Source organism: Apodemus sylvaticus, chromosome 7 (genome assembly GCF_947179515.1).
Source record: "Apodemus sylvaticus chromosome 7, mApoSyl1.1, whole genome shotgun sequence".
Lineage (NCBI taxonomy): Eukaryota > Metazoa > Chordata > Mammalia > Rodentia > Muridae > Apodemus > Apodemus sylvaticus.
Window position 1 is genome coordinate 63,615,047 of NC_067478.1, and position 18,844 is coordinate 63,633,890.

The 18,844-nt window shown below is 49.3% G+C and overlaps 1 protein-coding gene across 2 annotated transcripts; it reads right to left on the reverse strand.

Moving 5' to 3' along the window:
- Nucleotides 1-41: 41 nt before the first annotated feature.
- Rasl12 (RAS like family 12) lies at nucleotides 42-14,165 on the reverse strand. 2 transcript variants are annotated; one of them, XM_052188010.1, is made up of 5 exons: nucleotides 13,995-14,165; nucleotides 11,744-11,800; nucleotides 5,079-5,152; nucleotides 4,243-4,433; nucleotides 42-1,958 (listed from the first exon to the last, which is right to left on the reverse strand). In XM_052188010.1, exons 1-5 carry the CDS (start codon nucleotides 14,095-14,097, stop codon nucleotides 1,583-1,585), a joined length of 801 nt encoding a protein of 266 aa, XP_052043970.1. In that variant the 5' UTR covers nucleotides 14,098-14,165; the 3' UTR covers nucleotides 42-1,582. The 2 variants fall into 2 exon arrangements, with proteins under 2 accessions (XP_052043970.1, XP_052043969.1); XM_052188009.1 differs by lacking the exon at nucleotides 11,744-11,800 and having other exon boundaries at nucleotides 13,995-14,146.
- Nucleotides 14,166-18,844: the final 4,679 nt, after the last annotated feature.

Below are 18,844 nucleotides of genomic sequence, written 5' to 3' on the forward strand. Positions count from 1 at the left end.
TTTTAGCAGACCCAATAAACAAACGACAATCAGATGAAAAATTGTTATTTAAAAAAATCTTTTATTCAAATGCTTCTCCAGGTGGGCAGCTGGAACTGTGCCCTGGGTTCAGACGATGGTTGTCTGCAGACCACACACAGGGACTTGCATTGAAAGTACAAAGTTCAGCCGTGTGAGGTGGAAGCCTTCAGTTCCAGCACTCAGAAGGCTGAGGCAGGTGGATCTCTGTGAGTTCAACTCTAGCCTGGTATTTACATAGCGAGTTCCAGAACAGCCAGACCTACATAATAAAGAGACCCAAAAGAAAAAAAAATTGTATAAAGTTCACAGCTGGCCTTTGGTCAGGACAAAGGGCCAGCACTTGCAGCAAGTGCTCTTGGGTAGATCAGGGCCTCCCTCTGACCTCAGCTTCTCCAGCTATAGACTAGAGCTGAAGACTGGATTAGAGAAATTCTCCATTGAAGCCCCTGGGCTGCTGTCTGGGAGCCAAAGGAGGCAGCTTCCCAGGGTGCCCAGCCTAGGCCTTCTCAGGCCCCACCCTTGAGCCTGCTCATCCAGAGTTTGTGGTAAACAGTACGAAACAGCTGCAGCCCCTGCCTGTGACAGACTCCTCACATCTGAGCCTTGGTAAAACACCAAATAGCTTATGTAAATTTCCACCATATCAATCCCCAACACGTTGGGATCTATCTTACTAAAGTAGGCTTTGAACAATCCCATTGCTGAGGGTCGTAGATCCAACCAAACCAGACCGCGCCTACGAAACAGTGGGCAGGCCAAAGGTTCCCACCAGAGGGTGTCAGATCCTGCCAGCTGTGGACTCTCTGAGGACTGTCACTGGGTAGAATGACTTTCTGCAGCCTTGGTCATTAAGCTCAAGAAGGGTAGTCCTGGGGGAGGCATCTACTAACAAAGTAGTTATAATAGTCCCCCAAATGCTGGTAAAAAAAATGTTGGAGGCTCTCTAACCTGGACAACTCACAGCTCCTCTTTGCACCCTTCAATTAAAGGCAAGTGCTGAGGGGCTCCTGTCCAGGTTTCTTTGCCCTATCCAAGCCTTCGTTGGATTATTTTAACTAGAATTTTCTTGGAGAAGCTTTGGGCCTCTGAACAGCTGGCCTACCTCCTTCTACCACCAGGTGATGGTAGGACCTCTAGACCAGCCATCCTGCAGACTGTTAGCAAGAAAGGCTTCACATAGACAAAGCCTCTTTGAACACGGGCTGCAGCTGTTCTGGCGGTGGCTGGAGCAGGAGAGTCACGGCACAGGGTTTGGATTGCAGGTCCTTTATGCTCGCAGCTGACTCCAGGTCTTCTGTCTGTAACAGGGGCAGCTTCCCTCCAGGGCAGTGGATACAGCAGTTACCATGGAGCCCAGGCCTTGCCTGGCCAGGAATCAGGGTGAGGCAGCCAGGAACAGCATCCCTGCCTGTCCCTCTGGCTCACATTAGTGAGCACGTATGGACCCTGCTTGGTGCTGGAGGTGGAATCCGCTATCTACCTTGGTTCATCAGAGTGCAATCCAGCCCAATCCCTGCAGCCCCAAGCATCAGCTGAGCCTAAGGCTCCTGCAGAAGGGACCTCAGAAGATCTTGAAGCCCTTCAGTAGAGTCAACGTGGGTGCCTTGCGCTTGCTCTGGGCACGAGATGATTTCACAGTGACCAGCTTGGCCTGGGCCACAGTGGGCATCTCTTTCAGGCTGGCAGTGGAGAGAGTGTTGAAAGTACAGCTGGCCAGCCCATGCCGGGCTGTGAGTGGGGTATGGTGGGACAGGGCTTTCTCCTCAGAGATGAAGAGGGGCCGGGCCAGGGGACTCTTATCCAGCTCTCGTCGCACCTCGCGCACGGCCTCATGGAAGACGTGCTGCACGTGCTCAAAGTCCAGGCAGGCAGAGACCTCAAAAAACAGGCACCCGAATCTGCCTGCCAAAGCTGCACCCTCGGCCTTGGTGACTTGCCTGGAGAGGAAGCAGGGAGACGCCATCAGGAAAATGTCATTGTAAGTCAAGCAGAGAGGGTCCCACACCCATCTCCCCACCAGGTGGTCTGGACCCATCTTCATCCTCTGAGTCTGTTTGTTCCTCCATACAACAGGGTCATGGTACCCACCTCCGTTAGAGGCAACCTGCATGGAGTGCTTAGCATAGTACCTGGCACAGACTCAGCCCTCGATCACCAAAGCTGGAATTTAGGAATAAATACAAGGAAGAGAGAAAGGCTGAGTCAAATTCTCCCAGGATAGACCCTGCCTGTGGCCAGATGAAGAAGGGCATTGCCCACCTCCTCAGGAAATGGCCACCCTCAGCTTGAGGGGCTAGTACTAGTGAAGAGCAGGTGTTTGCAATGAAGCGGGTAGCACCCCTCAGATTACTCGGGAAGCCCGTGACTGGCAGACTCTTGGTGCCCGTAGGTGATTTGTCTGCTGGTCCAGCTGAGGGCCAGCAGAGAACCGCAATGAGGGTGCCATATTACCGAGGGCTGTCCTCGCTCCCAGGAGGCTCTGTCTGCCTCCGGTGGTGATGGGGTAAGTGTTGGCATGAGGAAGGACCATAGGAGCTTCTGACTGGAACCCACAGAAATGGGGTGAAGAAAAAAACGAAGACTGACTCTTGTTCAGGAGAGGGGAGTGACAAGGAGTCCTCAGGTCTTGAGGCCAAGGTTGCACCTTGGGTGACTCCTGCTCACCACCAGCACCCATTGATGAGCTGTCCCAACCACCATTCCTTAGGACCACGACTCGGCCCAAGACCGGAGGAGATGTCACAGTCTCCTGATTTGGCAGGAGCAAGGGGTCAGGAGACATACTGTGCCACGGAACCCTAGCCTGTTAGTGCTTTACTGGACTGAAAAGGAGGCGGGGCAAGCCACCATGTGTCATACCCAGGGAACAGGCCCGTTCCACCAAGCCCTGGATTCCTGGTCACTCACTTGCAAACCATTTTTCAACAATCTCTTTGGTAAACATTGGGGTCAAAACAATATTCTGTAATCTCTCTCTCTCTCTCTCTCTCTCTCTCTCTGTCTCTCTCGCTCTGTCTCTGTCTCTCTGTCTCTGTCTCTCTATCTCTCTCTCTGTCTCTCTCTCACACACAACACACCCACCATACTGAACAGTATCCTTCCTATTCATAGACAATCCAGTCTTCTGATATCTCAGGTTCCAAGATATTTCGAAGACCACCTTCAGTGACTTGCCCACTGTACAACTTCCCTAATTCCCCAAGAAGCAATTTTTTTCTGGGCTGAAAATTGGACCACCCATGCAGAAGGCCCCCTTACCACCATGGTTACCTTTCAGGAAACCACAACTCTCTCCTCCCTCTGCCTGTGTGATCTATTCCGGAAAAAAAAAAAAAAAAAAAAAAAAAAAAAAAAAAACAACCCAACCTCAGTCTCAGTCCCTGGACCTCAGGGGCCTGGGAGAAAAAGGACAAGTTGAGAGCAGAGGGGACAAGTAGAAGGGACCACACCGAGCAGGCATGCTGGGCACGAGGGGCACTGTCCACACTGGAGAGTTCCAGGGGGACTGCTCAGGGTTAGGCCTCCGTGTCAAGGACCTTAAAGCCAGGCTGGTGACTTGGATGTGTGGGAAAGGGTGGAGGTAGAAGCCACAGGGAGTGGCAGGCCTGTGGTCAGCTGAAGGAGAGGCCCCACCTTAGAGCATTCCACATCTTACTCATTTAAAACATAGTGCCAGCCAAGCAAAATACGGCTGCAGCACTCTGTGGTGACCTGCCCTCCGGCCCAGTCTGTGACCTCTGGTTCAAATCCAACCCTTTCTAAGAGAGGCCTGCCTTCAGCAGCCAGCCGCGGCAACAAGCCCGAGATGCTAAGCCTGGACGAGGCAAGGAAGGGCTGCTTGGACCACAGCAGTCACCTGATCCAGAGAGCAAATTAGACCCTCTCCTTGGCACTGGAGTTGGTCACCAAATGACTAGTCAGCTGCTGGGAGGGCAACCAGAATGCCACACAGCCTCAGGCAAGGCTGATGCAAGCGGCCACTGAGACACCTGAAAGGAAGGGTGTCTTGTTTTGCCTTTTGGGGGTCCAGCCTATGTCTTAAGTAGCCCAGGTGTCTTTCCCGTCCTGTCATTGGCTGCCTAGAAGACAAACTCCCAGTCCCTTCTCCCAGGACAGTCTTTTTATCTGAAGCTGAGAGTTCTGTTGCTCCTGGCTGCAGGATGCCACCTGCATCCGCATGCAGGCAAGCTCTAGAGAAGATGCTGAGATGCTTGCACTCACCTGTACTGGGCCATGTCGAGCTTGTTGCCCAGCAACAGGGCAGGGTAGCCACGCTGTGTCTCCTTGGCATGCAAGGCCAGCAGCTCTAGGTAGTTGCTGCTGCCCTCGAAACTCTCCCGACTATCGACACTGTACACCACCAAGAAGGCATGGGCCCAGTTCAGGTAGCGCTCACAGTTCCTGGGGGTGTCCTGGAGGAAGAGAGCGGACCCTAACTGAGAGGCAGAAGAACTTGAGGGGAAAAGGCCTTCACCTGGGCTGCCCTTTCCACCTTGGGAGTCTTTGTATATTGTTTCCCAGCAGATCTCTTTTCAAAGGAGCACTTCAGTGTCGATTTGGCTTGGTGTGAAAAGAGACATTGTCTCATGAGCCTCCCTCCCACCACCCAGCCAGAGACTTGGAGACCTTGGCCCCTTGGGCACCCGGTCAAAGATTCTGGCCTGGCCCTCCAAGGACCTGATGTCCCTGAGTACTGCTGGTGTTAGGTCAGGTTCACACTGCCCCTTTGGCCTCTGAGAATTGACTTCAGCAGTGGGTAGAGAGGACATATGTTGAGAGACTTGAGCTCACAGGCTCTCTAGGAGTGCTTGCATAAACAGGCACATAACAGTATATGCTCAGAAAGCCTTACAGCTTAAGATATCTGGGCAGATGTCAGCAGTCACTCTTCTCATTTGGCAAATGAAAGATTCAGGCCCAGAAAAGTCAGAGTCTCATTCAGGGGCACACAGCAAACTGGAGGCTAAAGAGATCCTGACTCCCTGTGAGGTCAGGACTTGGAGGGGCTGCATTGACTGCCTGCCCTCTCCGGGGGATCAAGGAGGGGATAATATTACCAGGTCTGCAGTGTCCATGACCCTCAGGTGCACAGGTTGGTGGTCCACAGTCTCCTCAGAGCTGTAGGTGTCCTCTGCAAAACAGATGGCCAGCCAGGTCAGCAGCATGGCAGGCCACACAATAAAGGTCAATGTCCCGGCTTCCTCCTGTGCTGGACTCCTGTGTAGCCTTGACTGGCCCTTGGGAGCTGCAACCAGGCTAGAAGCAACAGAGGCCACTACATACCATGCCCTGGGGATTGGGCTGTTTCTGGATCCATGCACAAAGCCTGTGGTGAGGAGCGTAGCGGCTGAGGCTTAGCATTTCCTCCAAGAATTCCAATTTTCTCTTCCCAGCACATTACCTGGCTCACAGGGAATCCCCAAAGACTTCCCTCCGTGGGAGACAAGGAGAAAGAGAAGCTTCTGATATGACAGAGAGAGGTCAGCCAGACCTCACTCAGACGTTCCAAGGGTTTGTAAATCATCCTTATCAAATAGACAAGGTGATGTAGAATCCAGGCTGACTTCAGGGAAGTGGGAGAAAGCTCACTGGGGAGGGGTGATTGCTAAAAAAACATGAGGACCTGAGTTCAAGTCCACAGCACCCACATAAAAAGCCAGTCATAGATGTGCACATGCCTGTAACCCCAGAAAAACCCCAGGAGGATCACTGGGAATTGCTGACTGTCAGCTGATGCCTGGGCTCCTGAAGATCCTCTCATCAAGGAATAAAGTTGAAAGGGACAGAACAAGGTGCTTGATGTCTCTTCTGTTCTCTGTGTGCATACAGATATGCAGACTTACACACAGCACACACATGCATAGCGCACACAACACACTCAGAGCACACTCACACACAGCACATATATACACTGCACACACACAACACACACAGACTACACACACTGCACACACACAACACACACAGCACACACATACACTGCACACACAATACACACATACAAATTACACACACAGCACACACATACACTGCACACACACAACACACACAGACTATACAAACAGCACACACATAGACAACACATACAGCACACATATTCACAATACACACACATACACAAAACACATAGCACACACATACACAAATGCATAGCACACACATGCACAGCACACACATACACTGCACATTTCCCCAAAAGCCAATTCAGCTACCTGATTTGGTCACATCACTTCAGTTCTCAGGGAGTGTGTCCTTTTTAAAACAGAAACACTATAATAATTTCAATTGACAGTTTTCTTTTTTTTTCTCTTTTCTTTTTGCCTCTTTCTTTCTTCCTTTCTTCCTTCCTTCCTTCCTTCCTTCCTTCCTTCCTTTCTTTCTTTCTTTCTTTCTTTCTTTCTTTCTTTCTTTCTTTCTTTCTTTCTTTCTTTCTTTCTTTCTTTCTTTTTCTTCTTGAGACAGGGTTTCTCTGTGTACCCCCAGCTGTCCTGGATCCAGGCTGGCCTCAAACTCAGAAATCTACCTACCTCTGCCTCCCAAGTGCTGGTACTAAAGGCATGCCATACCTCTGCCTAGCCAGAGCAATGTTCAAGCCTTCACTCTGCTTGGCTTGCCCCTAAGCTAGCACATTTACCCTCCCTGTTTTCCAGGACTGGGGAAAGACTATTTAGGACTCCATGTTTGGGGCCTAGTTCATAAGAAATATCTAGAACTGGTGGTGAGGAACATGAAGGATCTCCAAAGTTAACAGGACAGGTCCACATTCCCAGGTAATTATTTCCTCCTTCTGGTTTTATTTATGTGGGTGAGGATGTGGTGTGTGTATGTATGCATGTCCGTGTGTGCAAGTCTGTGTGGAGGTCAGAGTTTGACATCTGTGTCTTCTTCAGCCTCTTTCCATTTTATTATTATTATTGTTGTTGTTGCTGCTGCTGTTATTATTATTATTATTTTCGTTTTCAAGACAGGGTTTCTCTGTATAGTCCTGGCTGTCCTGGAACTCACTCTGGCTGGCCTCGAACTCAGAAATCCACCTGCCTCTGCCTCCCAAGTACTGGGATTAAAGGCGTGCGCCACTACTGCCCCCATTTTATTATTTTTAAAAGAGGTTTTACATTTATTTTTAGGTATGTGCCTGTATGCTGATGCCCAAAGAGACCAGAAGAGAGCACTGAATTCCCAGCACTAGAGTTTTAGGTAGTTGTGAGCATCCAATATGGGTGCTTGGAACAGCTGCGTCCTCTGGAAGAACACCAAGTTAAGCACTGAGTCATCCCTCCAGCCCCACCCCTCTACCTCTCTTTTTGAGCTGTGATCTTTCACTGAACCTGAAGCTCTCCAATTTGCTCCGGGACAGCCGGCCACAGAGCTCTCGGGGTCCACCTGTCTCCTCTGCTCCCCGGAGGCGTGCCACCAGACCTTGCTTTTGACCTGGGTGCTGAGGGTCTGAGCTCAGGCCCTCCTGCTCAGCATGTTACTGACTGAGTGATATCCGCAGCCCCCACAACTCATTTATTTTATAGAGAAATAATTTTAAACTCAAATAGAGGTTACAAACTCACACGGTTCCTGCATATTCTTCATCTGCTTCCCTCAATGTTAACACCTCAGATAATAACTACAGCATAATCGCCAAACCAGGAAGTTGATGCTGGTTCTCCACTATGAGCTAAATTACTGGCCTTATTTGGATTTCACCAGTTTGTGTTTTTTTTTTTCTTTCTTTCTTTTCTTTTCTTCTTCTTCTTTTTTTTTTTTTTCCAGTTCTTATGACTTTAAACCCAAGAAATCCGAATGTGGTCAGGCACACAGAAACCATCACGGGCACGCTGACAGTTGCTTCTCTCAACCTCCCCACTGTCCCTGCACTTCTGGCACGTGTACATGTGTACCCTCAGTCCCCACCTTTCCCTGGAGGACCCTTCTAGGCAAAACTGAGGTGCTCTCTGCCTTCCTGGCAGTAGCCACTCTGCGAACAGCACCCTTACCCCGGGGGACGGGGGGGGGGGGGGGAGGAATGCAGTCACACACTTCTCTCTGATGACCGCTGGCAGCCAAGCAGGCCTGGACACAGGCCAAGTCCACTAACATCCAACTTGAGTCACAGACAGCTCCTCGTCCCCAGCCTGCTTTGGGGACTTGGATAAATAGCTGCTCTTATCCAAAGAAGAAGAAGGAAAAAAATAATGGAAAATATGCTCCAAATGCTTAACTATATTTGGCCCAAGAAGAGCTGTTGCTGGAGGCCTATCTTGTGTTCATACTTGTTATTTTTCTGCCAAACTTGCCTTTTAGGCAATGACCCCAAACAGGCAAAGTCCTGCCCAGCCCAGTGACAAATGTTGCTCTAACCTTGGTCTTCCTGGTTATCCAACGAGCTAGCAGATTGTTAGCTCCACTGTAGAAAGATGACAAGGTTGTTTTGGGAGGCTGAGGCAGGAGGAGCTGCTTGGGCTACAGAATGAGTTCAAGGCACATCTATGCCATGTAGTGAGACCCTGTTATAAAACTGGGGTTGGGTGGGGACTAGGGGTACAGTTCAATGATAGAAGGCTTGCCTAGCATGCATGGTTCATTCAATCCCAGTAATGAGGTGTGGGGGGACTTGGACTTGGGCCTTCTGGGCTGCCTTCCCACTAATGATGTCCCTGACTAATGATGGATCTGCTGGTCCTCCCACTAAGTCTCTGACATGAAGTATCCTATTTAGTAGGAATTCTAGTACAGATATGCAAGCTGGATGAAGCCTCAGGCCATCAAGTGACTGGCCTCAGGAGCTGGAATGGCACATTCTTACCCGGTCATAGTGCTGTAGAGCCTATCTTGACTCTGAGCACCTCGATGTCTTTAAAAGAATAATTGTACAAAAGGCACCAAAGGTCTGTATGATTGTACATCAGGTGGCACCTCAGACACGATGACCATCCTTGTCCTTACAGAAACAGGATGAAGGCAAATGAGGTAAGAAGTTGGCATCATCCCATGTAGGAGCCAGGAAAGAACATTCACTGGAGCCCCTGACCTACCCATGGCAGAACACAGGCAAACACCTTCTATGCAGAGTCAGTCTCCAGGTCCTAGCAGCCCCAGTCACAGCCCACAAGATACAATCCCAACAATTCAGTCTCAGCTTCCATGTGGGGAAACTGAGGCTCAGAGAACCCAGTACACCACACACCTCCACCTCTGGACCCATAAACTGCAGTTCACAGGAAGTGGATAAACCTCTCCTTCCGTTGAACTTGAGGGGGCTCTGTGATGTTAGAAGACTCACTGAGTCCACTCTGCTTCAGTTTATTTCTTAGAAAATGAAGATGGTAATAATTCTTTTTTGTTGGGTTTTGGTTTATTTGTTTGAGACAGGGTTTCTTTATAGCCCTGGCTGTCCTAGAACTCATTCTGTAGACCAAGCTGGCTTCAAACTAACAGAATTCTACCTCCTGAATGCTGGAATTAAAGGTGTGAGCTAAAGCCCAGCTGATAATTCTCTGAAACAGATTTCAAAAACAATTCAGTCCACAGGACAAACCACTGATCAAACATATATCACATAATCCACATATCAGGCTGAAACTGGGAGTGGCATTCCACCTCAAAGAGTCCCAGTGTGTGCTCAGGCTCCTGGGAGACCCTGCAAAGGGCTAAAGAGCTGTTTTAGCCACCTGTGCCTGAGGCACACCCTCCTCTTGTATGTCCAGACTTCTCTCCATAGGAGAGGCTTGGGTCTCTCAGTCTGGCCTACTAAGGTGTCTGAATAGGAGCAGCTACTTTCCAGTTAATAGGCTCTCAGGAGAACAAGAGACCAAAGACTGAGGTGGTTAAACATTATAGGCTGCTGTCTGCCCCCCACCACCTCAGACAGTCTGACCACATGTTCCATCATCAGATCAGAATTCCAAAATTGCTCAACCAGGAAGCTCAAATCACCACTGTACTGGAATCATCTGATGGGATCCTGTGGAAGGGCAAGGTCGGAGAGCAGGAAAGAGGAGATGCTAGAAACGGAACGTGAGGAAAAAAGTAAATACAGGGGCTGGTGGTGCGGCTGAGCTGCTGGAGTATTCACCGAGCATGCGCAAAGCCCTTCATTCAATAAGCAGCACAGAATAAACCAGGCATGGTGGCGCACACCTATGATCCCAGCACTTAAGAGCTGGACGCAGGAGGATCAGATGCTCAAGGTCATCCTTGGCAACACTGATAGTTTAAAGGCTAGCTTGAGCTACATAACAACTAGCCTCAAAATAAAAATGGTAGCTGTAGCCCTGAGCACTCTCTTCCTCCTCTGCATTCTAATCTAGCATGGACTGCTAGCCTCTTGGAGGCAGTGCTGCAGAATGGATCTTATCTTGTGACCCAGAGTCCTGTGCATTCTTGTAGTGGGGGACGCCTTGGTGCACTGACACTTTATTTGATTTTAAGGTTTTGTTTGTTTGGTTGGTTGGTTTTGTTTTTTGTTTTTTGTTTTTGAGACAGGGTTTCTCTGTATAGCCCTGGCTGTCCTGGAACTCACTCTGTAGACCAGGCTGGCCTCGAACTCAGAAATCTGTCTGCCTCTGCCTCCCAGAGTGCTGGGATTACAGGCGTGCGCTACCACCGCCAGGCACTTTATTTGATTTTAATGAATGGGAAAACAACTCAACATCAGTTTCAAAAAGCTAAGCTCATTCAGATACCTCATTGTTCTCAATGGACAGTTTACAAATAAAAGTGTTATAGACATGAGCTAGAAGTGACTTTGGTGCTGATAAAGTTCTAAATTTGTTTGTCTTGGGTATTAGGGTCCTATGTAAGGGTTTATTTTAGGATCCTTTATTTCATTTATCAATGATCCTTCTGTTAAAAATAAGTTTCACAGCCCAGGTCTGATGAATGTGAGGGACTCTGGGCAGTATGCATGGGACACCATCTGAGGAGGAGTAAACATTCTCTGAGAGTCTCCTGGGGTCATGCAGTAGCCTAACGTGCGCCCTTTCTTCAGACCTCACAACAATTCTCTGCTACAGCTATGCCTAGGTTCCTCTGGCAGATGAGGAAATAGTAGCTCGGGGAAGTTAAGTGACTGTCTCAAAGTTACCCAGCCAATAAATGTCAGAGCCAGCGTCCAAACTTAGCTTTATGCAGCTAAGTGTAGGAATGGACGAATGGTTCAGTGGTTGAGAATACTTGTCACTCTTGCCAGGTTCCATTCCCAGCACCCACATGGTGGCTCACAATCATCTGTCACTCCAGTTCCAGGGAATCCAGTGCCTTCTTCTGAACGCTGTTGGTATCAGGCACACGCACGGTGCACAGATATACATGTAGGCAAAACATATACATAAAATACAGTAAATTTAAAATTCTAAAACAAAACAAATTCTTCCTGGTCCAAAGAATGTCCAGCACCAATAGAGAATCCCTTAAATAGTATGTCTGGCTGTCTCGGGAAGAACACTGAGTGAACATTTTGAATAACTGTGCCTATTTGGATGTGGACATACTGCTATTTAAGAAAACATTCTTCTAAAGTCTTGTTGCACCACATATTTTAGGGCAAACAGTCTCAGTTCCTTGAGCTGGACCAGCGCCCCCAGTTGTCTGGTGTGCATTGAATCATCCCAGGGATCCTTCTCTTCTACCCTAAGACCCACAGGGCTACTCAGGGCCCACATGGGAAGCTGGGGGTCAGGGGGCAATCATCCAGGTGGGGCCCAGGCAGCAGAGAGGAGTTGCTTCTTACCCAAATTGGGATCATATTCGCTGATAAACCTCTTGGTGAGAAACTTCACAGTCAGGGCTGCAAGAAGAAAGAAGTAGGCTCAGGCTCCTGCCGCAGCTGCAGCTGAGGTCACTGTCCCTGTCACTTTATGGAGGCCTAACTGATCTCTGTGGTCTCTGCTGATACCAAGCTTGGCTCTCCAAATGCTGCAGAGCAGAGGAATTGGCTCAGAAGGCATGGGAATAGGGTGCCAAGCCCCACTAACTACATGCACCCTGGGATTAGTTACTATGAGTATGAAAGTCAGAAAGAGGCATGTCTAAGAGTATTTGTGAACAACCAAACCCATGGTCTAGACCATACCTCAAGTTATCCTGAGGACTGGTGAATCCCCCAACACAAGGGATACATCTGCCACCCTTGGACAGGTCACACTGACTTTTTTAGTGGGGGGGGGCACTTACTGCAGCTTTGGGTATACACCAGAGACAATAAGCCAGTGGTTCTCAACCTGTGGGTCACAACCCCTTGGGAAGTTAAATAACCCTTTTACAGAAAACACAGATATTTACATTACCAGTAATCCATAGCAGTGGCAAAATTACAGTTATGAAGTAGTAACAAAAATTATTTTATGGTTGGGGATCATGAGGAACTGACTGTATTAAAGGGCTGCAGCATTAGGAAGGTTCAGAACAGTAAGTGAAGAATGGACTGGCTATTGCCAGGAAGAATCTGACCCCCACCTCCACCTCAGGGCATGAGTTTCCAGGCAAGGTCCAGGACAGACTGTGTCCCAAGTAAACACATTCTAGTCTGGGTCCTCTACACCTTGGGCTTTGGCTCTCAGTGGGACTTCCACACCCCTCTTGGTTAGCTCTTGAAAATGTAAGACTCGAAGAAGTAGTTCTTTTTCCCTTGTAGCGTGCACTAACAGGATTGCTTCTGTTCAGAGCTCGGCACATAAAGGCAAGGGTCAGCCAAATATATTATGCTGGACTCTTGATAGGATTAAAAATAAATGTAAGATTCTTTTGAAGGATTCCTAACACTGCCAGTTGGCGATCTACTAGCCAGGGAATACATATTTTAAACTTTCTGGCGCTTAAGATGTTATCTAGTTGGTAGAGTGCCATGAAGCCCTGGGTTCCATCTCCAGGTTTACCAGTACCAGGAATGGTGGTGCAGGAAACCCAGCACTTGGAAGGCAGAAGAGTCAGGAATATAGGGCTATCATAACAACTTGACTTCATAACAAGTTCTTGGACAGCCTGGGCTACATGAGTCTACATCAAAAATAAAAAGAATTCCTTCAGCCATGTGGTCACTAGCTGACCATTAGCCAAGTCACTGGGAACAAGCTGGTTTTCAAGGAAAACCGTGTTCTGGGTCCCTCTTCTGCGTCATGGGTGCTGGCTTCAAACTTCCCCAGGGAATCTCACGGAAAGGAGGAGAAGGAAAGCCACAGCTCACAGGCCTGGCGGCCATTAACTGTGGGCTGGAGCTGGGCAGCAGGAGAAGCCCCTTCCGGCTACCCATCTTCCGCTTATTAGGTCTTTAAGTGTCAGGGAGCAGCGCAAACACTCCTTTTGGGGTTTCTGTGATGGCTTTTAGAGCAATTAAGGTTCAGGGGTGACAGAAATTATCTTAATAGTACCCAAGATCCAGGTTTCCCAAGGACAAGTCCCTGGCACCTGGGACTGTAGTCTTTTTTCAGAAAGTCAAGAGGGGTCTGGCTTGAAACAAATACATTTGATAAGAATAGTCTGTTTCAGAGTCCCAAAGGTTGGCAGTGGAGGAGTGGCCCAAGTCTGAGAAAGTCTAATCTCTACTGACTTCTACTAAGTTTCTTGGAGGGGGTGGTGAGGGGGTGGATAGCACAGATCAAAGTAGCAAGAATGTCACTAAATTCAAAAGGGACCCAAGGCTGGAGACCAACAGATCTCGTTAGTGTCAGCTGACAAGATTTGGCTGCTGGTACTAGGGATGGAGAGGAGTAGAGGACCGAAGAGAAGCACAAAGAGAAGAGTTTTGTGGGGGACAGGAGTCACAGGCACCGAGAACAGAGGCAGAGGAAGAGTCAGGCAAGCAGCTAAAGATAAACAAAAGCGATGGAGAAGCAAGGCGAGGGTGACAGCCTGCAACAGAGAAACTGAGGCAAAAAGCAAAGTCTTAGGGGGCTCACCCAACCACGGGGATGGGGTGGGGGAAGCAAGTGTCTGGGAGCTGGTGGATGAAGCTGTCCTCATCCTCCACGCTGCAGGTCACTCACCAGACTTGCCCGCTCCGCGGCGCCCAAGGATAGCCAGGTTAACTTCCAGGGGCACGCTGTGCAGCCCACTGCTAGCTCGGGGCTTGCCGAACACCGAGGACATGACGAAGCTGCAGATGGCCCCGCCGGTCTCCTGGCTAGTTGCACGCCCCCAGTCACCCTCCGGCAGACCCATCCGTGTCCGCCCGCTGGAGGAGGGGCGTGAACGGGGCGTGGCCTCCGTGTTCCAAACACCTTTTAAAAGCCGCTGAGCCTTGGCCAGAGCACCCTGCAACCAGGATTACTCTCCCTGCTTCCTGTTTGGTCTGTGTCACTTTTGCTTTAGACCACAACCAGCTCAACCTCAGCACTCAACTTCTGTGTTTTGCGAGGGCGACTCCAAGTAGCATCACTGCAGAACTCAGGCTCCTGGGACAAAGAATTTGTGTCCCTTGCTAAGATTTCATGACCCAGCCAGGTACCATATTTTACGCTTCTAATCTCAGCATTTGGGAAGCTGAGGGAGGGTTGCAGCAGTGGCGCATTGGAGGCCATCCTGGGCTACCTAGTGAATTCCAGGAGAGCTTAAGTTACATATGAGACCGTCTCAAACCAAACATAAAACACTCCATCCATGCTCCTGTAAGTGATTCTAATTGAACTCATTGGTTCGCCAAAAATTAATCTAAAGGTATGACAAGCCGGGCGGTGGTGGCGCACACCTGTAATCCCAGCACTCTGGGAGGCAGTGGCAGAGGCGGATTTCTGAGTTCGAGGCCAGCCTGATCTACAGAGTGAGTTCCAGGACAGCCAGGGCTATACAGAGAAACCCTGTCTTGAAAAAACCAAATCCAATAAATAAATAAATAAATAAATAAATAAATAAATAAATAAATAAAAATAATAAAAAATAAAGGTATGAAAATTGAAAGGAAGGTAACTGGGAACAGGAAGGGGATAAGTGAGTGGTAGGGACGTGAGAGGGAGTATGGAACAGTGAATACAACCAAAATACATTAGATGCCTGTGTGAAAATGTCACATCAAAACTCATGATTATGTATAATTGATAAATGCCACTAAAAGGTAAAACAGCTACTTTATGCGGGCTTGGCTTCCAGAAATCTCACCCATCCTGGATTATTTTAGCTCCCTGACAGGAGCAAAGAGTTGAGTATGTTGTCTATGTTCTGGAGTGGACAGCATTCTGAGCTTGGTGATGAGGTTGATGAAGTAGGGGTCATTCCCTGGGGTCTCGGATAGATCTGGTTATGCTGGAGATAGGGCACAAGAACTTAGTTGCTGAGGTAACTTTGAGCAAATCACCCACTTCTTCAGGTTTTGGTGTCCCTATCTGTAAATACCAATGGGCAAATAAATACAAAATTTTGTGATGTGATTTTGGCAGGCATGAGTAAATTCTAGAACCCTGAAGGCCTGTGTTCTGGAAAACACTCATGCTGAAGGGGTTCCACCCCATTCTTGCCCCCACAATGGTGAGCTGATTACCCATTCACCCACTGTTGTGGGAATCCACCTGCTCAGACAACTGTTAGGCCAATAGAAAGTCTTTGTTAGTTAGGCAGCAATTACACTGTTGTTTGGGATCCCAGTGTAGCCTTGGGCCTTTCTCAGGGTGAGCTTTTAAGCACAAAACCATTTCCCAGGTTGACACATCTCAGTTAGCAAGAACAGTTAGTCAGAATCAGAGCAACAGAAGACAGAAAATCAGTTAGAGACTTTTCTAGAACTATGGGCTTTGATGGATCAGGTCTTTGTTTTAGTTTTGGTAGGTGGTGTTGTGTATGAGCTGCATTTGTGGCCTGAATGGTACTTCCATCATGGAGTCAGTTTTATTAGGGTCTGGGGGCCAATTAAGTTCTGGGGGGGGGTGCCTGTTACACCAACCAGAGAAAATCAAAAAGCATGGAACCTGCAAGCAGACAGGGTATATGCAGGATGGCAGCATCACCCCTAAGCAAGAAAAAAAAAAGCTTTTCTGGACAGGATGTGAATTCTGGCTTGGTCTAGATGCTGTGGGACTCACAGTAAACCAGCTGTTATAATGCCTGTGAGGTACCAGAGGGATTTGTCTACATCACTCTTCAGACTAGACCTGCTTGAACGCTGATGCGTAAGGGGTTTCCTCTGAAGATGTCAGATACCCAGAACGTGGAGGAGCAGGAAAAGCAGGAGCCAGAAAAGCAGGAGCCAAGGTGTAGCCACATCCCCAGGCTGGCTACAACCCTGTGCAGACATTCCAGATGGGGTCCATGGGGGAGAAAACTTGTCTCATTGCCGGAGTGCTGGAGCCAGCAAGGTGGAGCCAGCACGGGTCCAGCAGATGAGTGCTTGGCCACTTCTGAGCTTGTGTGAGGTGGGGGGAGTTGCTTAGAGTCTTTTTTAGGCTGGGGCTCAGTTCACACAAAGCTCTGGAATCAATCCCCACCCAGAACCAAGTAAACCTGAGTGACTGATGGTTCAGGCCTCTAATTCCAGCTGTTGTGAGTCAGAGGCAGGAGGATCAGAAGTTCGAGTTCATTCTCTCCTACAAGATCAGGAGAACAGGAACAGCCCACACTATGTCTGAGCCCGTCTCACAAAGAAGGGAGACAGTTCGCTCAAGAGAGAGGCTATTCTGTTTGGGCACATAGCTCAACTCTTCTTATCTAGCCCCCCAACCAAAGCTCTTATAGAAGATGTCAGATACCCAGAACATGGAGGTTGTGCTGCTGGGCCCAGAGATGGGCTTGTTGCAGTCAGTGTTCAATAGCTGCACAAAGTAGGTAAGGCATGAACGGGTGGGGCATGTAGGACTTGTAAGTCTTTCCTGGTGCCAAGATACCCATAAGCAATTGCACATAAAGCTAAACCTTGAGGAAGCCTATGATAGCTTCTCCTGGGTCTCAACACAACGTGCCTTCTATTGTTGCTCTGTGACGTATCACAATATCAGAACTGGGTAGAACCTTAGAAATCATTTGCAAATCCCACATCGCAGCTGTGGAACTGAGGCCTGGAGAGCGGCTTTGGCACATCGGTGGTCACGTACCACAAAGGCCCAGGCAAGAATCCTCTTTCTAACTTCAGGAGCTGCAAGGTATTTCCTGCCCTCTGCACTGTCTCCACTATGACTGGAAAGAGGCTCCACCATCAGACCAGAGCTATGTCTCCTCCATCAGGCAACATTCTTCTGGGACAGAAACTGGATTTCCCTTGGCTCATTAGGGATTCCAACAGGTTGGGGCTCAGGGTTCCACTGTATAGACCCTCCTGGAGAGGTGACTCAGCAGTTAAGAGTACCTATTGTTCTTGGAGAAGATCCAGTTTTGGTTCCCATCACCCACCTGGAGGCTTGCAGCCACTTATAACACCAGTCCCAGAGAATTTGACACTTGGCCTCTGCAGGCACCAGGCATCCACATGGTATACATACAGTCCATTCATACACATAAAAATTAAATAAATACATTTTTAAAAGTTCTTTTTTAATTTAAAAAAAAAAAGGTGGGCAGGGAGACCCTACTGGGTGCTGACCATGTGGCTGCAGCTATGAATAAGGCTTGGGTCTCTGCTCCTCCAAGGCTCAGAGCCTGATGCCTGCCTGCCTTTTGTCCCTACCCCCATCTCTCTCAGTGTGGGGAGTGCAAAGTGGAGAAGGGGGGTTGTTAGAGGTCAGGCAAGGGTCAGGCAGGGCCTGGGAACTCTGTGGGCTGCCCACAGCCAAGACGGTTCCTTGTCCTCTCCATCTCCCAGAGGGCCACTCAGGATCTGGGAGGAGGAAACTCCCAGCTGTGCACACTACCAGCTGGGGCCCTGAGGGTGAGACCCAAGGGCAAAGCCTCAGCTCAGATGCAGAACCATGATCTCTACTCTGTATAGACCCCTCCCCATCATCAGGCCGTGGAAGGTGGAAACAGGGTGTGCGCATGAGCCCCCACCCACTCAAGAGGTCTTGACTTGAGGGGGGTATGGATTGGAGGATAAACTTCAGTCTAGAAGAGTTTTGTGACTTTTGCCTCCTGCTCTTAGGAGAGGCCTATGTGGTTCCATTTGGCTCTGGCTGGCTTCTCCGTTAGGTGTCAGGAACAGGCTAGCTGATGGCATCTCTGCAGCGCTGTCGTGACCCTTGGCTTTCTTTAGCTCCTCTCCCTTCTGAGGCAAGGCTAGGCAGGTAGAGAGATGGTGCCAGCCTAGGGAGGGAGTAGCCTACAGGGCCAGTAAACAGGTTTGGTCAAGTCCCACGCTGAGGAAAAGCCCCCTTGATCTGGAAGCCTCCCAGACACTCTCCCTGTCACTAAGGCCTAAGAAGGACACCAAAGCGTCCACTTGTCCCCAAGAAAGGGTTGTCATACCTATTGCCTGAAACATTCTGGGCCTTTCCAGCCAATGTCTGGTCTCACAGAAGGAGAGGCACTGGCAGAGGGCCTGGGATAATACTCATGGGATTTCTGCCCACCCCACCCCCATCTCCTTCCCCTCTTCCTGCCTGGTCCCTGGGGCAGAGCATCTGAGATATTTCTGGCAGTGTCTTCCAGGCCTCCTGCTTCCCAGGCTCACACAAGTGGTCCCTGCACCCCAGGCCTGTTTGGATGGGGTGAACTAGGGAGTGCCTTCAGGGGAGCACATTTGCTGTGGGTCTGCGATTTTATCTGTGGGGTCTATGTCTGTGTCCTACAGGGGAGGAGGGTTCTTCTACCCTCCTCCTCCTGCCTTTTTGGTAATGGATAACTATTCCACACACACAAACCTCACCCCCAAACGAGGGCCAAGGCGAACACCTCCCACACAAATACACCATCCTATCAAAGTCTGCTCCTCAGCTCCCTCAACACCAGAGTGAGGTGGAAGGAGGAGGCAGTCACCAGACTC